This window comes from Scyliorhinus torazame, chromosome 7 (assembly GCF_047496885.1).
Source record: "Scyliorhinus torazame isolate Kashiwa2021f chromosome 7, sScyTor2.1, whole genome shotgun sequence".
Taxonomy (NCBI): Eukaryota; Metazoa; Chordata; class Chondrichthyes; order Carcharhiniformes; family Scyliorhinidae; genus Scyliorhinus; species Scyliorhinus torazame.
Genome location: NC_092713.1, coordinates 232,761,027 through 232,780,151, shown reverse-complemented (window position 1 = coordinate 232,780,151; position 19,125 = coordinate 232,761,027). Strand labels below are relative to the sequence as shown.

At 55.1% G+C, this 19,125-nt stretch overlaps 1 protein-coding gene across 4 annotated transcripts in view; it reads left to right on the top strand.

The window, feature by feature from the left end:
* Positions 1-13,795, top strand: part of LOC140427454 (probable E3 ubiquitin-protein ligase MID2) — a 211,044-nt gene extending 197,249 nt beyond the window's left edge. For 2 of the 4 annotated variants that reach the window (XM_072512978.1, XM_072512974.1), the window contains one exon: positions 13,599-13,795. In XM_072512978.1, the coding sequence (XP_072369079.1) occupies positions 13,599-13,720 (122 nt within the window). In that variant the 3' untranslated portion in view covers positions 13,721-13,795. Of the gene's footprint in view, positions 1-13,313; positions 13,380-13,598 lie in introns of all 4 variants that reach the window. The other 2 variants (XM_072512977.1, XM_072512975.1) reach the window with 2 other exon arrangements.
* Positions 13,796-19,125: the final 5,330 nt, after the last annotated feature.

Genomic DNA, 19,125 nt, shown 5'->3' with positions numbered 1-19,125 from the left:
CCTGGAACTGGCTGGCGGACCTGAGGACCGGGAGGTTGCTGATGCAGAGGTCGGGGGCGTACTAGCGAGTGAGCCACCGACAGCCCGTCCCCATATCCCCCCTCCCCTATATCCCCCTCCCCCATATCACCTGATCACTGCCTGATGTCTAACCATGCATGCTTCATTGTGTATCGCAGGACCAAACGTCCAGGCACCCATCCCCGCAGATGCAGACCGCCCGCAGGATGCCCCTCGGAGACCACGGGAGACGGAGAGACCCGCACCCTCCAGCATGCGACGCCCGCAGGATGCCCCTCGCACACCACGGGAGACGGAGAGACCTGGAGCAACAGGGAGATGACACCCCCGTCACGTGCGGGAGCGACCACCCAGCGATGAGGGGGGCAGCCACAGGCCCCCGTCACATCCGAGCCAGGACACCACTACCCAGGACACCACTACCCAGGACACCACTACCCAGGACACCACTACCCAGGACACCCCTACCCGGGCAGCACTACCCAGGACACCCCTACCCGGGACAGCACTACCCAGGAAGACGAAATACCGGACAGTGAGTCAGAGTGGATGGGTGGAGACGAACCCCCACCCCAAAGTACCATGGACTCAGAGTGGGACGAAGAGCACGACACAACGCCACTGCTGTCACCAACACCCTCCACCATCGCAGAAACACTCACCACGGTTGGGCACTTTAGTGATGAGGCGTCTGGTACACTCACTGGTGCGCACAACACAGCCGTCCCGGTACAGCAGGTGGAGGTAGGAGCAGCAGAGGGACCGGGCGGTCGGAGGGCAGCCCAGGCCAAGCGAACATCTGCCGCCCAGATGGATCCCGGGTTCCTGCAGTTACCACACCCACACATAGATCCGATGCAACCACCGACCCGGAGACGAGCGAAGAGGGTGACGGGCGGCTTGCGGCGGCTGCGGTCGCAGGTGGAGGAGTCCACCCGCGTCCAGGAGCTGGGAGTGGTGCCGGTCATGCGTGCCACCCAGGCTGACACCGCACGGGTGGCGTCCGCGGTGGAGGCAATGGGTGCGACGGTGTCAGACATGGGGAACGGTTTGCGAGGCCTGGGGCCTTCCGTGCAGGCGGCGTCTGTGGCCCAGGAAATGGCTGCCCTCTCACAGGAGGCCATGAGCCAGTGCCAGTGCCAGATGGCAGAGGCGCTCAACGCCATAGCCCAGTATCTGCAGGCCATGGCCCAGTCTCAGCAGGCCATGGCTAAGTCTCTGCAGGCCATCGCTGAGGGCATCGGCGCCAGTGGCCATGTGCGAGCTGGCGTCGCACTGTCACAGACAGGGTTTGCCAACACCCTGGGCTCCATGGCTGCAAACCTGCAGACCCCTGTCGATACCATCACGGGCCTCCAGGACTGGCTGCGCCAGATGTCAGGGGGGCGTCGGATGGCCAGTCCGTTCGCATCCCCCACCCATGTAGAGGCCTGGGGGCCATCGGGCACCCCGAGGGAGGAGGAGGTGGTATGGTCCGTCCCGGCTCCCTCTGTAGGGGAGGTCCCGGTACACCACGACACCTCGGACTCCCCCCCTTCCGTCCCAGGTGCATCGGGTGGGCAACGGGCAGGACAGGCTGGCAGCTCGCCATCCCAGTCGCCCGGGCCGCAGCCTGGCCCATCTAGGCCAGGACGCCCCAGGAAACGGCCGCCAAAGGGATCCAGTGTCAGAGGGCAGGAATCACAGGAGTCCACCTCCAGTTCTGCTGTACCGTCTGGGGAACCACGTAGACGTAGTCAAAGGGCCCGTAAGGCCAAACAATTAGACACTGAGTAAGTTGGCACGGGTGCAGGGCACAGATGAGTTTTAGGGGCTAGGGCACGTGCATGAACTCCTTTGGTTATTAAAGTCAATGTTACACCTACAGAAGCTGCCTTTGTGCTCTGTCCAAAGTGTGCGGGGGTGTCATGTACGTTGAGCGCAAGTGTGTGTGTGAGGGGTGGTCTTACCTCAGCCCCAGGTGAGTCTGCCCCCTTCCCCCTGGGCCGCCATCAACATCCCCCGGGCAGAGGACGGGACCGTGCGCTGCAGTGTCACAGCCGCATGCAGGGATGGTCCGGGTGGATGGTGGTACTGTGGCCATGGGTCAGACATAGTCCAACGATGTAGAGCCAGGAGCTCATCGCAGGGCGGGTTGTCATCATCCTCCATGGCCTGCGATAGACACGCGTCCACCCGCAACTGTGTGAGCCCGGCCCGTTGTGCCGCAGGTGGATCGGCAATGGGGGGGAGGGGGGTGGTGTGCATGCGGGTGGGGTGGGTGGGGTTGGGGAGGGGGGTGAGGGTGCTGGGTGGGTGGATGGGTGGGGGGTGTGAGTGGTCGGCTGTTGCCATGGTGTGCGGTCTGTGGCCATACTACCCGATTCCCACGCCCATCTAGTCAGTGAAGCGGGCGTCTATCAGTCTGTCCCGTGCCCGCTGGGCCAGCCGGTAACGGTGGACAGCCACCCGCCTGTGTCTACCCCGTCTGCCCTGACCATTGCCCCCATCCCCCTCATCTGGGGAGGACTGGGCCTCTTCCTGCTGCTCCTCCACTCCGCCCTCCTCTGCCTGCGGCACATCGCCCCTCTGCTGGGCTATGTTGTGCAGGACGCAGCACACCACAATGATGCGGCCGACCCTATCTGACCGATACTGGAGGGCGCCCCCAGAGAGGTCCAGGCACCTGAAAAGCATCTTCAGCACGCCAAAGCACCTCTCGATCACTCCCCTTGTCGCTACATGGGCATCATTGTAGCGGTTCTCCGCCTCATTGCGTGGCCTCCGTATAGGCGTCATCAGCCACGATCGCAATGGGTAGCCCCTGTCGCCCAGCAACCAGCCCCTCAGCCGGGGATGGCGTCCCTCGTACATGCCGGGGATGGATGACCGCGACAACACGAATGAGTCGTGTACACTGCCTGGGTGACGGGCGCAGACGTGCAGGATCATCATGCGGTGGTCGCAGACCACCTGTACGTTCATCGAATAGGTCCCCTTCCTATTAGTGAACACGGCCCTGTTATCTGCAGGTGGTCGCACGGCGACGTGCATCCCATCGATCGCGCCCTGGACCATGGGGAACCCGGCAACGGCAGAGAAGCCCACGGCCCGGACATCTTGGCTGGCCCGGTCCACGGGGAAGCGGTGCGCCATGGCATATAGGGCATCTGTCACTGCCCGGATGCACCGATGCACCGATGTCTGCGATATGCCGGACAGGTCCCCACTCGGTGCCTGGAATGACCCCGTTGCATAAAAGTTCAGGGCCACCGTAACCTTGACGGACACGAGGAGAGGGTGTCCCCCGCCAGTGCCACGCGGTGACAGGTGTGCCAGCAGGTGGCAGATGTGTGCCACGGTTGCCCGGCTCATCCGGAGTCTCCTCCTGCATTCCCGTTCCGTGAGGTCCTGGTATGACTGCCGGGGCCGGTACACACGGGGCGCCCTCGGGTGCCTCCGTTGCCGTGGGGCTGCGACGTCCTCCTCCCCCTCCTCGTCCTGTCGGTCAGGTGTCCCTCCAGCCTGGGCGGCTGCCGCCTGCCCCTCTGCGGCAGCCTGCGCCGCCTCTCTGGCACGCTCCTCCTCCTCCTCCTCCTCATCCAGGGCAACATAGACATGAGCGGCTGCCACCACGGCGGCCATCATCGCTGGATGATCTGAAAACATGACGGCCTGGTGGGGGGAGGGGAACGACGACATGTCATCATTGCCCATATCCCCTCCTCCCCCCAGCCAGGTGGCATGGACCGCATGGGTCCAACTGTTGGAGGCTGGCACCTGGCCAGGTGGACCAACTCACTTGCCCTCCCATCCCCCTCCTCGGCACGGAACCCCCCCCAACCTCCACCCCAGCACGGACCCTCCCCCCAACCCCCAACCTCCACCCCGGCACGGCACGGACCCCCCCCAACCTCCACCCCAGCACGGACCCCCCCCAACCTCCACCCCAGCACGGACCCCCCCCAACCTCCACCCCAGCACAGACCCCCCCCAACCTCCACCCCAGCACGGACCCCCCCCCCCCCCAACCTCCACCCCGGCACGGACCCCCCCCAACCTCCACCCCGGCACGGACCCCTCCCAACCTCCACCCCAGCACGGACCCCTCCCCAACCTCCACCCCTGCACGGACACCCCCCAACCTCCACCCCAGCACGGACCCCCCCCCCCAACCTCCACCCCGGCACGGACCCCCCCCAACCTCCACCCCAGCACGGACCCCCCCCCAACCTCCACCCCAGCACGGACCCCCCCAACCTCCACCCCAGCACGGCCCCCCCCCCCAACCCCCACCCCAGCACGGACCCCCCCAACCCCCAACCTCCACCCCGGCACGGCACGGACCCCCCCCCAACCTCCACCCCAGCACGGACCCCCCCCAACCTCCATCCCAGCACGGACCCCCCCCCAACCCCCAACCTCCACCCCGGCACGGACCCCCCCCCCAACCTCCACCCCGGCATGGACCCCCTCCCGGCACTCCCCCGGAGCCCAGCCTACTCTAACCACCCCTCCCCCGCCGCACACACACACACACACAACCCGAGACACACCTCTCCTCACGCACTCAGACTGCGGCCACGCCATTGCCTGCCCAGAGCCAACCCCCCAGGCCGTCACTCACCTCCACGCTGGTCGGCGTGAGCCTGGAGCACCGGGTCACGCCGATGAAAAGGAGGTTTGATTCACGTCGACGTGAACGGTCATCACGTCGACGGGACTTCGGCCCATCCGGAAGGGAGAATATCGGCAGGCCGAAAATCGGCTGCCTTGCGCAGACCCGTGACATTCTCCGCGGCAGCGGCGCCATTAACGCCCCGCCGACTTTTCTCCCTTCGGAGACTTCGGCGGGGGCGGGGGCGGGATTCACGGCGGCCAACGGCCATTCTCTGACCCTCTGGGGGGTCGGAGAATGACGCCCCACATGTGGAAGGTGATGATCTCTTTGAATTTCCAATTATTGTGGTGGAATATCACCTGACCCTTTGCTGATGCAACTAGAATTGGGCATCAAAAATGTGTGAAATCAAGGTTGCAAACCCATGTTCTTCAACTGGAACAGGCAGGGGGCGGGATTCTCCGTTGCCCGACCCCGATATCGGAATCGATCCGGAGTATCCCTGTTTCCGACCGAATCGGGGTTGGCGCCTGTTTTCAGATGCTCCACCCCCTCCAAAACAGCATCAGCGAGGTGCTCTCAGTTTTTGTGAACCCGGCATGGCGGCTGCGGACAGGGACGTGGCATGGGGGTGTCCAGGGGGGCAATTCTCCGGCCGTTTATTTCGTGAAGGCCATGTGCTTTATGTGGCACGGCTGCTAGCCCCTCACCGGTCGGAGGGTCGGTGTTGGGCCGTGCCAATTTTTTTTGTCGTAAAACTAGATGCTTTTTCCAGACATCGCCTCAAAATTGGAGAATCCAGCCCAATGTTCCTGTGGTAGCAGTATCAGGAAAAGTGTCCATGAAACTGTTGGATTGTTGGAAAACCCATGGTCCACAAATATTCTTTTTACAAGATCAGAAAACTCTGCTCAGTTCTGGAAAGAAGTGACCAAGTGGTGATATTATGGAGATACTAAAATAGGAAAAGTACAAAAATCGTTTTTGTGCAACGCTACTTAAAATTAAGCAGCAACGATCAGGCAGGTTCAACATAACAAAGACACATTTATGACATTTAGGGCAGCACGGTAGCATTGTGGATAGCGCAATTGCTTCACAGCTCCAGGGTCCCAGGTTCGATTCCGGCTTGGGTCACTGTCTGTGCGGAGTCTGCACATCCTCCCCGTGGGTTTCCTCCGGGTGCTCCGGTTTCCTCCCACAGTCCAAAGATGTGCAGGTTAGGTGGATTGGCCATGATAAATTGCCCTTAGTGTCCAAAATTGCCCTTAGTGTTGGGTTGGGTGGGGTTACTGGGTTATGGGGATAGGTTGGGGGTGTGGGCTTGGGTAGGGCGCTCTGTCCAAGAGCCGGCGCAGACTCGATGGGCCGAATGGCCTCCTTCTGCACTGTAAATTCTATCTATGACATGTCAGGAAGCTCTTCATGCAGAGAGTAGTGTGGCGTTCCGAGCAAGTTAATGGCCACAAAAACCTTGAAGTTCGTTAAGTAGAAATTGGATGTGTGGATCGAGGGACAACTCTTTCTGGATTTTGAACTAAGATGGCCTAAATGCTGTTTCTCATCAAAACTACCTATGATTTCACTTCTATCATCTCAAATTCCATGCACTAAAAGCAAAGAAGGTACACTCTGATCAATATGTAATCATAGAATTTACAGTGCAGAAGGAGGCCATTCGACCCATCGAGTCTGCACCGGCTCTTGGAAAGAGCACCCTACCCAAGGTCCACACCTCCACCCTATCCCCATAACCCAGTAACCCCACCCTACACTAAGGGCAATTTTGGACACTATGGGCAATTTAGCATGGCCAATCCACCTAACCCGCACATCTTTGGACTGTGGGAGGAAACCGGAGCACCCGGAGGAAACCCACGCACACACGGGGAGGATGTGCAGACTCCGCACAGACAGTGACCCAAGCCGGAATCGAACCTGGGACCCTGGAGCTGTGAAGCATTTGTGCTATCCACAATGCTACCGTGCTGCCCACTCATTAATCATTTGCAGAGTATTGCAGAGGAATAATCATTAATTTTGCAGCACTATAATATATTTAATGCTATGGATTCAAACAAAACTATTACATTGTGCTATGACTTCAACTTAAGATCATCTGTTGATGATTCAGACGGTGGCATTGTCGTATCAAAATAGGCCCTGCTGTTCCCATATACATAGTCATGAAAATCACTACATAAAATTTGGGTTGAAGTTTTCCTTCCAGTAATTGTATGATTAATCTTTATTCCACCACATCAAACAGCCCAATCATTTGTGATAGAATTGTAAACTGTTACTGCACAGAAACAGGCCACTCACTCCATCAGATCGGAACCTGTGGGTATGACTTCTTCACTGGCTTTGGGACCCCGACGTTGGGACCAAATGAATGTCCCAAGCCCACATTTGCGTGAAAACCAGACCGGCAGTGCTATTTTCTTGAAAGCAACTTCCCGAATGATTTTCTGTGTGCTTAGCTGTCCTGTTAAGAAAAAATAGGCGAAGGCGAGCACCTGATGCTATCATTCCAATCAGAGGGCTGGCGGTTCTAGAGCTCCGGCAGGCCCAATGTAGGTGGCTACCACTAATGCAGTTAGGAGGACAGAAGGGCCTCAGAATGGAAGCACCTCAGGAGTACAAACAGATTAAGGGTTCAGAGAGGTCAATCTGCCAGGTCCCTCGGATTGGAGGGGCAACCCTCTGGTGGTTATTTTTAGGATGCAGGGGTGGTTTTGCAGCCAGTGCTCACATCACCCCCCACTCCCCCTTCCCTCTACCTCGGCCCCACCCTGTCACATTGCAAAACGGAGCCTATGGCTCCAATGGATGCCCAGCCTGCCCCAGGGAGGCTGCCTCCATGGAACTGGCATCCTCTGCAAATAGCAGCGGCCTGTGCCGCCACTGAGACATTGTCCGCCAGCCCATACATCACCTCTAATTGTGACCTCAGATATGCAAATTGGCTGACTGCTTCTGTTAACAGGCAGGTGATCCAGGCCCCAGGTTGCCCGGAGAAACTCTCCCACTGGCAAGAATGCTTCACGGAGCTGCGTCAACATCGCTACCAGCTATTTTCCTGACAACACCACCCCACCACCTACCAGTCCTCCCAGTTCACCCCACGGATCACTTAGTAGAGAACCATTCCCTTGCTTGCTTGCTAACTTGAAGAGAAATGAATAAATACAAATTAGACTTTTCCTCTTTGTTCTATGTTTAGTTCAACCATGAGTTAAGTTCTCCATTTTTTGCATTCGTTCTTTTTCAACACATATTGGAACAGCTTTATGAGCTACAGACGTAAATGTGAAACATTGGGCGGGATTCTCCGACCCCCCCACTGGGTCAGAGTATCTCCGGGGACGGCGTAACTCCCGCCCCGCCGCTCCGAAGCTGGCTACCGAATACTCCAGCGGCAGTTTCCTGGCGGGGGCGGGGATTACGCCGCGCCGGTCGGGGGCCATTGGCAGCGCCCCCCCGGCAATTCTCCGGGCCCCGATGGGCTGAGCGGCCACGCGTTCCTGGCCAGTCCTGCCGGCATGAAATAGACATTGTGATGAACGGTTACTGCCTTATCATCATGTAAGGTGACGTCCCCTTTAAGACCGGGCTTGGAACCCTGGGGACTCCGCCTCTGGCTCCGCCCATCTGTGAGCCATATATAAAGGGCTGCCTTGTGGGCTGTACAGCAGTTAGCACATGTCTCAGCTCTAGCATAATTCTTAGTCTAATAAAGCCTTCTTTACCGTTTACACTCTAAGCGTCGTTATTCAGGCTACCTCAATTTATTAGACTAAACTAGATTCAGGATGGACGCAGGCCTAAAACCGGAGCTCAACCTGGAAGCACGAACGCCGGAGGCGAAGGAAATTTTAAATACTGGCTGCGGTGCTTCGAAGCCAACCTGGACTCCGCAGCGACTCCCATCCTGGGTCCACGCAAGCTGCGCCTACTCCACGCCCGGGTGAGTCACAGAATCTCCGCCACGCTCAAAAAGGCGACGACTTATGAAGAGGCGGTCGAGTTACTCTGCAAGCGGTTTGTCAAGCCCATCAACGAGGTACACGCCAGGCATCCGCTCTCTACCTGCCGGCAGTGCTTGGGGCAATAGCTAGACGAATTCGTCGAGAAACTCACCGCGCTTGCCAGGGACTGTGACCATCAGGATGTGACAGGGGAAGTCCTCTGAACCTGCACATCAGAGATGCTTTCGTGTCCGGCATCCGCTCGACCTACATCCGGAAGCGGCTGCTCGAAAACAGGGCAAAAGACCTCCAGGACACGCTAACGCTTGCCTCCTCACTGTAGGTGGCCCGACATAACTTGGGTACATACCCCGCGGACTCTGCGAGCCCCCCCCGGACTTCCTCAGACTCAGCCGTATTACAGGCCTGCGCCACGCGGCAACCCGCTCACCGTGGGGGCACACCGTGCTACTTCTGCGGACAGGGCCAGCATCCATGCCCACGCTGCCCAGCCCGCTCCACGATCTGCAGTGACTGCGGGAAGAAAGGGCATTTTGCGAGGGTCTGCCTGGCCAGACACAGGGGCCAGAAAAACAAAGAACAGCCGGCCCGGAAATCAGGCTCTCAGGCCCGCAGGCCTTGCAATGCGGCTGCGCATCGACCCGACATGCCCCCTTCTGACACGTCATGAGCCTCGTGCGAATCATGGGAGCGGCCATCTTGGCGGTGGCCATCTTCTCGACCCGACACGTGTGACCGACGGCGGCGGCCATTTTACGAGTCCGACTTGGCCGAGGACTCGGACTACCCGCGAGTGGGTGCGATCACCCTCGACCAAATTCGGCCAAAACACCTGCAGAACTCTATGATGCAGGTCCAGGTCAACGGGCGCGACACTGCATGCCTCTTCGACTCCGGGAGCATGGAGAGCTTTATCCACCCTGAAACGGAAAGGCGCTGCTCCCTGCGCACCCATCCCGCATCCCGAACCATAGCCCTCGCATCCGTGTCCCACTCGGTATAAATCAAGGGGTACTGTATTGCGGATCTCTCGATCCAGGGCGCCAAATACACCCGTTTCAAATTTTATATCCTCCCTCACCTCTGTGCCCCCCTGCTGCTCGGACTGGATTTCCAGTGCAGCCACCGAAGCCTGACACTGAAGTTCGGCGGACCCTTGCCCTCCCTCTCGGTATGCTGCCTTGCAACACTGAAAGTCGCACCCACCTCGCTATTCACGAACCTCACTCCCGACTGTAAGCCAGTCGCCACCAGAAGCCGGCACTACAGTGCCCAAGATATGACTTTTATCGAATCAGAGGTCCAGTGTTTACTGGGAGAGGGGGTCATCGAGGCTAGCAACAGCCCTTCGAGAGCGCAAGTGGTGGTAGTCCGGTCCGGGGAGAAGAAACGGATGGTCGTGGATTATAGCCAGACCATAAAGCGATTCACGCAGCTTGATGCGTACCCCCTTCCTCGCATCGCGGAAATGGTAAATCGGATCGCCCAATACCGAGTCTTTTCCACGGTCGACCTCAAATCCGCCTACCACCAGCTCCCCGTCCGACCAAAAGACCGCCGCTATACTGCCTTTGAAGCAGCCGGCCGGCTCTTCCACTTCCTCAGGGTCCCCTTCGGTGTCACAAAAGGGGTCTCCGTCTTTCAAACGGCGATGGACCAAATGGTGGACCAGTACGGTTTGCGGGCTACATACCCGTACTTGGACAATGTCACCATCTGCGGCCATGACCAGCAGGACCATGACGCTAAACTCGAAAAGATCCTCCAGACCGCCCGAGCACTTAACCTGACCTATAACGAGGACAAATGCGTTTTCCACACCACCCGGCTAGTCATCCTCGGCTATGTCGTGGAAGACGGGGTCCTCGGTCCCGGCCCCGACCGCATACGTCCCCTTAAGGAACTCCTTCTCCCCCGCAGCCTCAAGGCCCTCAAAAGGTGCTTGGGGCTTTTCTCCTATTACGCCCAGTGGGTCCCCAAGTATGCGGACAAAGCCCGCCCACTCATAAAGACCACCATTCTTCCCCTCTCGGCTGAGGCTCAATTGGCCTTCAACCGCATCAAGGCCGACATCATCAAGGCCGCTATGCACGAGGTGGACAAAACCATTTCCAGGTAGAGAGCGATGCATCAGACATCGCCCTGGCTGCTACCCTCAATCAGGCAGGCAGACCAGTAGCGTTCTTCTACCGAACCCTCACCGCCTCCGAGGTTCGACACTCTGCAGTCGAAAAGGAGGCACAAGCCATTGTGGAGGCTGTGCGGCGCTGGAGACACTACCTCGCCGGTAGGAGGTTTACCCTCGTCACCGACCAACCGTCAGTCGCCTATATGTTCGATAACACGCAACGGGGCAAAATAAAAAACGATAACATTTTGAGGTGGAGGATCGAAATCTCCACCTACACGTACAATATCAAGTATCGTCCAGGGGAGCTCAACGAGCCCCCAGATGCCCTCTCCCGTGACACATGTGCCAACGTGCAGGACGACCGCCTGCAAGCCATCCACAATGACCTCTGCCACCCGGGGGTTACCCGGCTCGTCCATTTTATCAAGTCCTGCAACCTAGCTTACTCAACCAAGGAGGTCAAGGCCATGGTCAGGGCCTGCCAGATCTGTGCGGAGTGCAAACCGCACCTCTACCGGCCAGACAAAGTTCGGCTCGTGAAGGCCTCGGGTCCGTTTGAGCGACTGAGCGTGGACTTCAAGGGGCCCCTCCCGTCCACCAATCGTTATGCCTATTTCCTCACCGTGATCGATGAGTTCTCCCGTTTCCCATTCGCCATTCCCTGCCCCGACATGACCTCAGCCACTGTGATTAAGGCACTGCACAGCATCTTCACCCTGTTCGGTTTCCCCACTTATATCCACAGCGACCGGGGTACATCATTCATGAGCGATGAACTGCTTCAGTATCTGCTCAGCAAAGGCATCGCCTCGAGCAGAACCACCAGTTATAACCCGCGGGGAAACGGGCAGGTGGAGAGGGAGAACGCAACAGTGTGAAAGGCTGTCCTTCTGGCCCTGCGGTCGAGAAGTCTCCCAACCACCCGCTGGCAGGAGGTCCTACCCGATGCCCTACACTCTATTAGGTTACTCCTCGGTACGGCCACAAATGCGACCCCTCACAACCGATTGTTTGTCTTCCCCAGGAAGCCTACCTCTGGGGTCTCGCTTCCACCTTGGCTGATGGCTCCGGGACCTGTTCTTCTTCGGAGGCACACGAGGAGACATAAAACGGACTCCCTGGTCGAAAAGGACCGACTGCTCCACGCCAACCCCAGTTACGCCTATGTTGAGTACCCCGACGGCAGGCAAGATACGGTTTCCCTCCGGGATCTGGCACCCGCTGGATCCTCCATCACAGACGCCCCTTCCCGAGCCGCTCCCCTGCAGGACCCGCCACCCCCTACAACACAGCCCCTTCCGGCCCTACCCCCCGTTGGTGAGCACCTACCGTGCGCTCCCCCTTGCGCCCTCCCTTTACACACCCCGCCAGCGTCGGCACCGCTATCCCCGGCCCTGCCTAGACCCCATGCACTGAGCTGGACCGAAGCTCCAACCACTGTGCTCCCGGATGTGCCCTCAACCGGGACGTCCATGCCCGCCGCACCACCGCCCGAACTGAGGAGGTCGATGAGGACGATCCGGCCACCGAGACAGATGGACCTATGATGGCACTTCACCCCCGCCGGACTCTTTTTAAACGGGGTGAATGTGATGAACGGTTACTGCCTTATCATCATGTAAGGTGATGTCCCCTTCAAGACCGGGCTTGGAACTCTGGGGACTCCGCCTCTGGCTCCGCCCACCTGTGAGCCATATATAAAGGGCTGCCTTGTGGGCTGTACAGCAGTTAGCACATGTCTCAGCTCTAGCATAGTTCTTCGTCTAACAAAGCCTTCTTTACCGTTTACACTCTAAGCGTCGTTATTGAGGGTACCTCAGACATGGTCCATCCCGGCAGGACTGGCTTGGAGGGCGGCTAGCGGAGTCTTCGGGAGGGGCGCGGGGGGATCTGGCCCCGGGTGGCCTGGCCCGCGATCGGGGGCCACCGATCTGCAGGCGGGCCTGTGCCATGGAGACACTCTTTCGCCGGCCATGGTGGAGCCTTACAGAGGCCGGCGCGGAGAAGAAACCCCCTGCGCATGAGCCAGAACACGCCGGCGGTTCTGTGCATGTGCCGGCCCATGGCGGACCTTCGGCGCCGGGTCAACCCCGCCGCCGCCGGCCTAAACCCCGGCAGTGCGGTGGATTCCGCAACTTCTGGGCGGCCCAACGCCGAAGTGGTTCGCGCCGCTCTTGGTGCCAGCGCAGGCCGTCCCGCCAATTGCGGGAGAATCCCGGCCATTCTATTCCCTTTGTAGCTGTTAGCTCCTTTTAATCTCGTTTGCTTCGATTTTGCTGTAAATGCATGTTTCTGCTGACAACTGAAGATACTGCCCTATAAATAATTAAACCTTTGAATGTCACCTATGTTTAAAAAATGTTTTTAAATATGTAAGTACAAATAAAGAAAATCCGTAATATTTTTAGAATGTAATTACTTTTTAAAAAAACACAATGAAGGTTATTTTGTTGGGTATGTAATTTGCTGCATGTTTCTGAAATGCATAGAATAATTCCCACATGATCTGTGTGGAAGCACGCAGTTGAATGAACTTTTCTTGTACCACCAATTATGTTTTTTTTCTTAGATGAGCAAGTTTTCTTCATATTTTGATTTGAAAAAAAGAGAAAGCTGTCAGATTGCAAGATATCAGGTCTGGCGCATTCTAAAGTATCTAAAAATTGAACATGGTGATCTGTACTATAGAATTTGATAGGGGTAACTACAGCGTAGACAGACTTCTCTCTTTTTCAAAAAGTACCTTTTCGACCAGGGGGTCCGTTTTTTTCCTGTTGCATTGTTCAATTTCACCTTGTATTTGAAAAAAATAGTTTACAAAACTGCTTTAATGTCAAAACCTTTTCCCTTAAAGCAGAGTTTGAAGAGGAAGGAGGTGAAATGCCTTATGTGATAGAAGATTCACTCGATGAAGAGTATCTGGATGTTTTGTTTATGAGAAAGCGAAGAGACAGCTTCAGTACAAAATCTGTATAATTAATAAAATAATAGCAGGCAACGAGAAATCAAAGACTTAAAGGTCAATAAAAAAAGACCTCAGCTGTATACTTTCTCATGCAGTTGCAGGGTATTTATTAGATATAAACATTTTTCTTCATACTGCTCACACACATCAATTGTTACTCCAGCTTCAGGGTTTATGAACTATTAGCTCTAATGTTCAGGAAAATGTTTCACCTGTGCGATTTGTACAAGATGTTTCCCAGCGTCTCTCTTGTTACTTGTTCCCTAATTTAATAAAACTCTGCTAAATGGTTATCGACTGGGCCATGCATCTGGCAATGCTTTGAATTGGAACTGCTGCTGGAAAATTAACTGGTTTATCGGAGTTATCTACTTAGCTACCTGGGATGGAGGTGTTTCACAAAGCCCATATTCATTGAATTGCTCTCACTCCTCGAAAGCCATTGCCAAAATGTTGCTTTTATTTATTTATTCTTGTGATGTAAGGCCAAGTACAACATTTATTGTCTGTCACTAATTGCCCTTGAGAAGGTGGTGGTGAGCCTGCTCTTTTTATCGACAGCAATCTATTTGATTGAAGGAACTTAGGAAGAAGAGTAGGCCATTCAGCCCCTCGAGCCTTTCCCATCATTCAGTTAGATCATGGCTGATCTGTGGCCTAACTCCATATACCTACCTGCCTTTGGCCCACGTCCCTTAACATCTTTGCTGACCAAAAATCTATCTCTCAGATTTAAAATTAACAACTGTTCTAACTTCAACTGCTGTTTGTGGGAGAGAATTCCAAACCTCTACCACCCTTTGAGTGAAGAAGTTCTTCCTAACATATCTCCTAAACGGTTTAGCCCTAATTTCAAGACTATGCCGCCTAGTTTTAGAATCTCCAACTAGTGGAAATAGTTTATCTTTATCTGCCCTGTTTTTCCCTGTTAATATATAATCACTACAGTGCTGGGGCTGGTTTAGCACAGGGCTAAATCACTGGCTTTGAAAGCAGACCAAGGCAGGCAAGCAGCACGGTTCAATTCCTGTACCAGCCTCCCCGAACAGGTGCCGGAATGTGGCGACTAGGGGCTTTTCACAGTGACTTCATTTGAAGCCTACTTGTGACAATAAGTGATATTCATTTCAGAAGGAGGCCATTTTGCCCAATGAGTCTGCACCACCCCTCTGAAAGTGCACCCTACCTAGGCCAATGCCCCCACCCTATCCCCGAATCCAATCTAATCTTTTGGACAGTAAGAGACAATTTAGCATGGCCAACCCACCTAACCTGCACATCTTTGGGCTGTGGAAGGAAACTGGAACACCCGGAGGAAACCCGCTCAGACACGGGGAGAACGTAAAAACTTCATACAATCACCCAATTGAAATTGGAATTGAACCTAGGGCTGTGAGGCAGCAGTGCAAGCCACTGTGCCACCCATAGATCACCACTTAACCTTCTACATTTTGGCGAACACAGGTCCAATTTGAGTAATCTCTCCTTGCAACTCAACCCCCATAATCCAGGTATCATTTTTGTAAACCAAGTTGCACTCCCTCCAAGGCCAAAGTATCCTTCCTAAGGTGTGGTTTACAGAACTGCTCACAGTACCACAAATGGCATCCAGCCAGGGTTTTGTATAAGGTATTTCTTTATGTTATTATTCTCTCTTGGCTGATGTGAATGAAATGCATCAAACAACCACCAGCTTTAAAAGCAGCTCACTGAGTGAATTTTAAAAATCACCACTAGAGGCCAGGGCAGCTCATTAGTCAGGTTCCGTGTCGAGCATTGGGTTCATGAGTAACCCGGGTAGACTCGAAAATGGAGGAGAGAAATGTACCATTACAACAGGCGTCACACACCTTTCATTCTTTCCAATTTCATGGTTTGCCGTGAGTTTTATATATATATAACACAATTTGCCAAATATGTATCTCAGCTTCATTATATTCTTTGGCCCAAGTAATTATATTTATTTGATAGTTCCTTGTGTTTTGTGTTGAAGCCGAGGGGTGCTGGTTCTCATATATAACTGATAATCCTCGCAAGGACAAAGGGGGATCGCTGATTGATCTCCCCGTGGGCTTCGTAGAAAGTGACTCCCCGTGGTGAGCAGACGGAGGCCCGTCCAGCTGGAACTCGTTAGTAGGACCTTCAAATGTAGCTCCCAGACCCAGACCGGTAGTGATGTGTTAAGTAAGTTGGTTCAACGTTGACTGCAACTGGATGCAGTGAAACTAGAAACAGGCTTCTGACACAGGAGATGGTCCAACACTGTTTTAATGAACTTCCTGGTTGCTGTACATAGTCTGCTGTGAGTTGACACTATCAATCTAACTGATAACCTCCTACTGGCTTGACCAGACTAACTCTCTACCCCATGGTGATAGTGCTCACTGGCTTGTGCACTCTTACTATCTCAGTAGCTGTGTCCTGTAGAGAGAGGGAGAGTCTTAATGCCCTGTGTGCTTTATAGTGGTGGTGTCCTGTCTGATGATTGGTTGTTACGTGTCGTATGTGTTCATTGGTTATCCTGTGTGTCAATCACTGCCTGTCTGCATCTCATTATATACATGAGTGGATATTATGACAGGTAGTTCCTGATATTCATGGGCACTGACTTTTGTTTTGTGTGCCATAGTAGCGGCTTTACTTTCAAATTCAAATAGGTCAGTTTGCAAAGGTGGTCTTACACTTTTGGAGGCCCCACTCTCTCCCTTTTTGCGGGGGCCCCGCTTCACGCCACACTCCGCCCCCTGATGACGTGGTGACCAGCCCCCAAAGAGATCAAGCCCAGCCCCCAGTGACGTTGATGGATGGTCAATGCAAGCCAGGTATCATAACATACACCGTAATTGATCAGAGAGAGAAATGACTGACACCAAAACCGGCAGAAAACATAATGTGCAAAAACAAGATGTTGGTTGCTGCGCAGCCCTCTCAATCTGCCTGGCTGGCCTCTGGCTCTAGTCAAGTCACCTTTCTCCGACTGGCCTCTGTTCCCTAATTCCCTGAGACACAACGCCAGTGCTTGCCTGGACTTCGCATCTCCTGACTGCTGCTGTGCTCGCCTTTCGCTCTCGCTATGGGTACCTGGGTCACGAGCCTCGACGACCGTGTGTGCTCCTGGCTGGCTGCTGCTGCTGGCTATCTGGCCTGGCCTTTTCTCTCTCTCACCTTCGCCGCCCAGTCCGGTTGCTGCCAAGCCCAGCCCTCTCACTCTCAGCCGTGCCTGACTGGCCGCTGGCTCTTGTCAAGTTGCCCTCCTCCCGCTGGCCGCTGCTCCCCGATTGCCTGAGACATGACACCGGCGCTTGCCTGGCCTTTGCACCCCCCGACTGCTGCTCTGCTTATCTCTCGGCTCTCATTCGGATAGCCAGGCCTCGACAATCGCGTATGCTCCTGGATGGCTGATGCTGCTGGCTATCTGACATGGCCTTTGCTCTCTCTCACTCTCGCCACTTAGTCCGGTTGGTGCCCAGCCCAGCCCTCTCGCTCTCAGCCCTGCCTGGCCAGCCTCTGGCTCTGGTTGAGTTGCACCGCTGCCGCTGGTTGCAGCTTCCTGACTGCCCGAGACAGGACATCAGCGCTTGCCTGGCTTTCTTCACACCTCCCAACTGCTGCTCTGCTTACCTCTCGGTACTTGCTCGGATGGCCAGGCCTTGCGCCTCGACCATCAATGACCACACATGCTTCTGGCTAGCTGCTGCTGGCTATCTGGCCAGTGGCCTTTATTATTTTCAATTGGTTTCCCACCCACCCCAGCCTGGAGGCTGAGAGTTGTCCCACTGCTCCCCTCGATAGCCGTTGGACAGCACCTGCTCCTCGCCTCAGTGAAGGTCTTTGCAGATCAGCACCCCAATGCTATATCAGCGACCTCACTTTTGCCTCAGACTGCTCGCCAGACCGAATGCCAGAAACCTGGCTGCTGCTTTGCACCTTCACTCAATGAAAGCTCAGAAACTTCACGGCAATTCAGGAGATCCATGTCTGCACTGCTCTAAATCTCCACCACCTCTCAATGTCTGGCAAAATATTTCTTCCTCGAAAGGAAGTCCACCAATCAGAACCCGATGTTGCTCTGTATTGTAGAGCTGTGAAGGGTCTGATTGGTGCTCCCATGGTGTTCCCACCACAGCAGTCATCTCTCTCCAAATGGGCCCCCTCCCCATTGGGCGGGATCAGCGGTGCTGCGTTATATGTTTCATTGAATGTCCTGCCAGTTTGGCCTTGCACTCCACGCCTCCTGGAAAGTGCCAATGAGGATCCAGCACAGGGCTCTGGGCAACCTTTTCGATACTCCCTTGCGACAACTCTGGGAAGAAACAAGGCAAAAAGCGAAACCCGGAAAAGCCCTTAATTGGAAGCTCGAGCCTTATGATGAAGACATGGAGGACTGTCCCCAGTACACCAAAAAGATGCATTACTTTTCTCGTGCCAGTGGTATAGAAGGGGATGACAGACATCAGTAATCCCTTTGACAGTATGCGAGGCCACCACGTTCAGCATTATTAAGAGTTTAACTTATCCTGCAGCCCCTTACACTAAAATGTTCAATGAGCTTGTGGATTTGGTAAAGGACCATTACGACCCAAAGCCGTCTGTAACCCTCCAGTGTTACCAATTCAACACAGCTGTGAGGGCCCCCGGGGAACCTGTGATAGAAGGCTAGACTATGGGTTTAGCCCATCACAACCCGAGATGCTATGTGACCGTCTGGTGTGTGGGATCAATAATGTCACGATACAAAAAACATTTTTGGTACCCTAGGCCTTAAAAGGGCTATAGAATTACCACTATCCTTGGAGAATGCCAATAAAAGGGCCCAACAACTTCAAGGGATGATGTACAGTAGCATTCTCAGGCTGTTGGGGGGAGGACCCTCCTACAGGAAAGCCACCAACTCAACATTCAGCCAGGACATTCTGGCATCTCAAAGGACGGCCGGTAACACTCAAAGTACGAGGAAAGCCTCCCCACAGGACCACAAGTGTGGCCAAAGAACACGACCCAGGCAAGGCTGCCAGAATCAGCAGTCAGTGTCTTGCCCAGGCCGGAAGCCAAGGCCACCTCAGGCCCAGGTCTTGCAAGGTTTATCAGCCCGTAGAGGATGACGCAATGCAACTAAACTGTATCATCAACGCTAAGGTTGTCCCGATAACGATAATACTCTTGGTCAACAGACATTCCCTAGAAATGGAAGTGGATACTGGAGCTGCCGCCTCCATCATCGGGGGACAGAGCTTCCTACATCTCCAGATGGGCATCTTGCCCCTTGGCTTGCGAGACACCAGGACGAGGTTCACCACATATACCGGAAAACCTTTGAAGATTATGGGGACCACTTTGAACCCGTTTATTTATGGACAGCAGACGGCCAGATTCCCATTGTTAGGTGCACGAGGATCAGGACCCAGCCTCTTAGGCA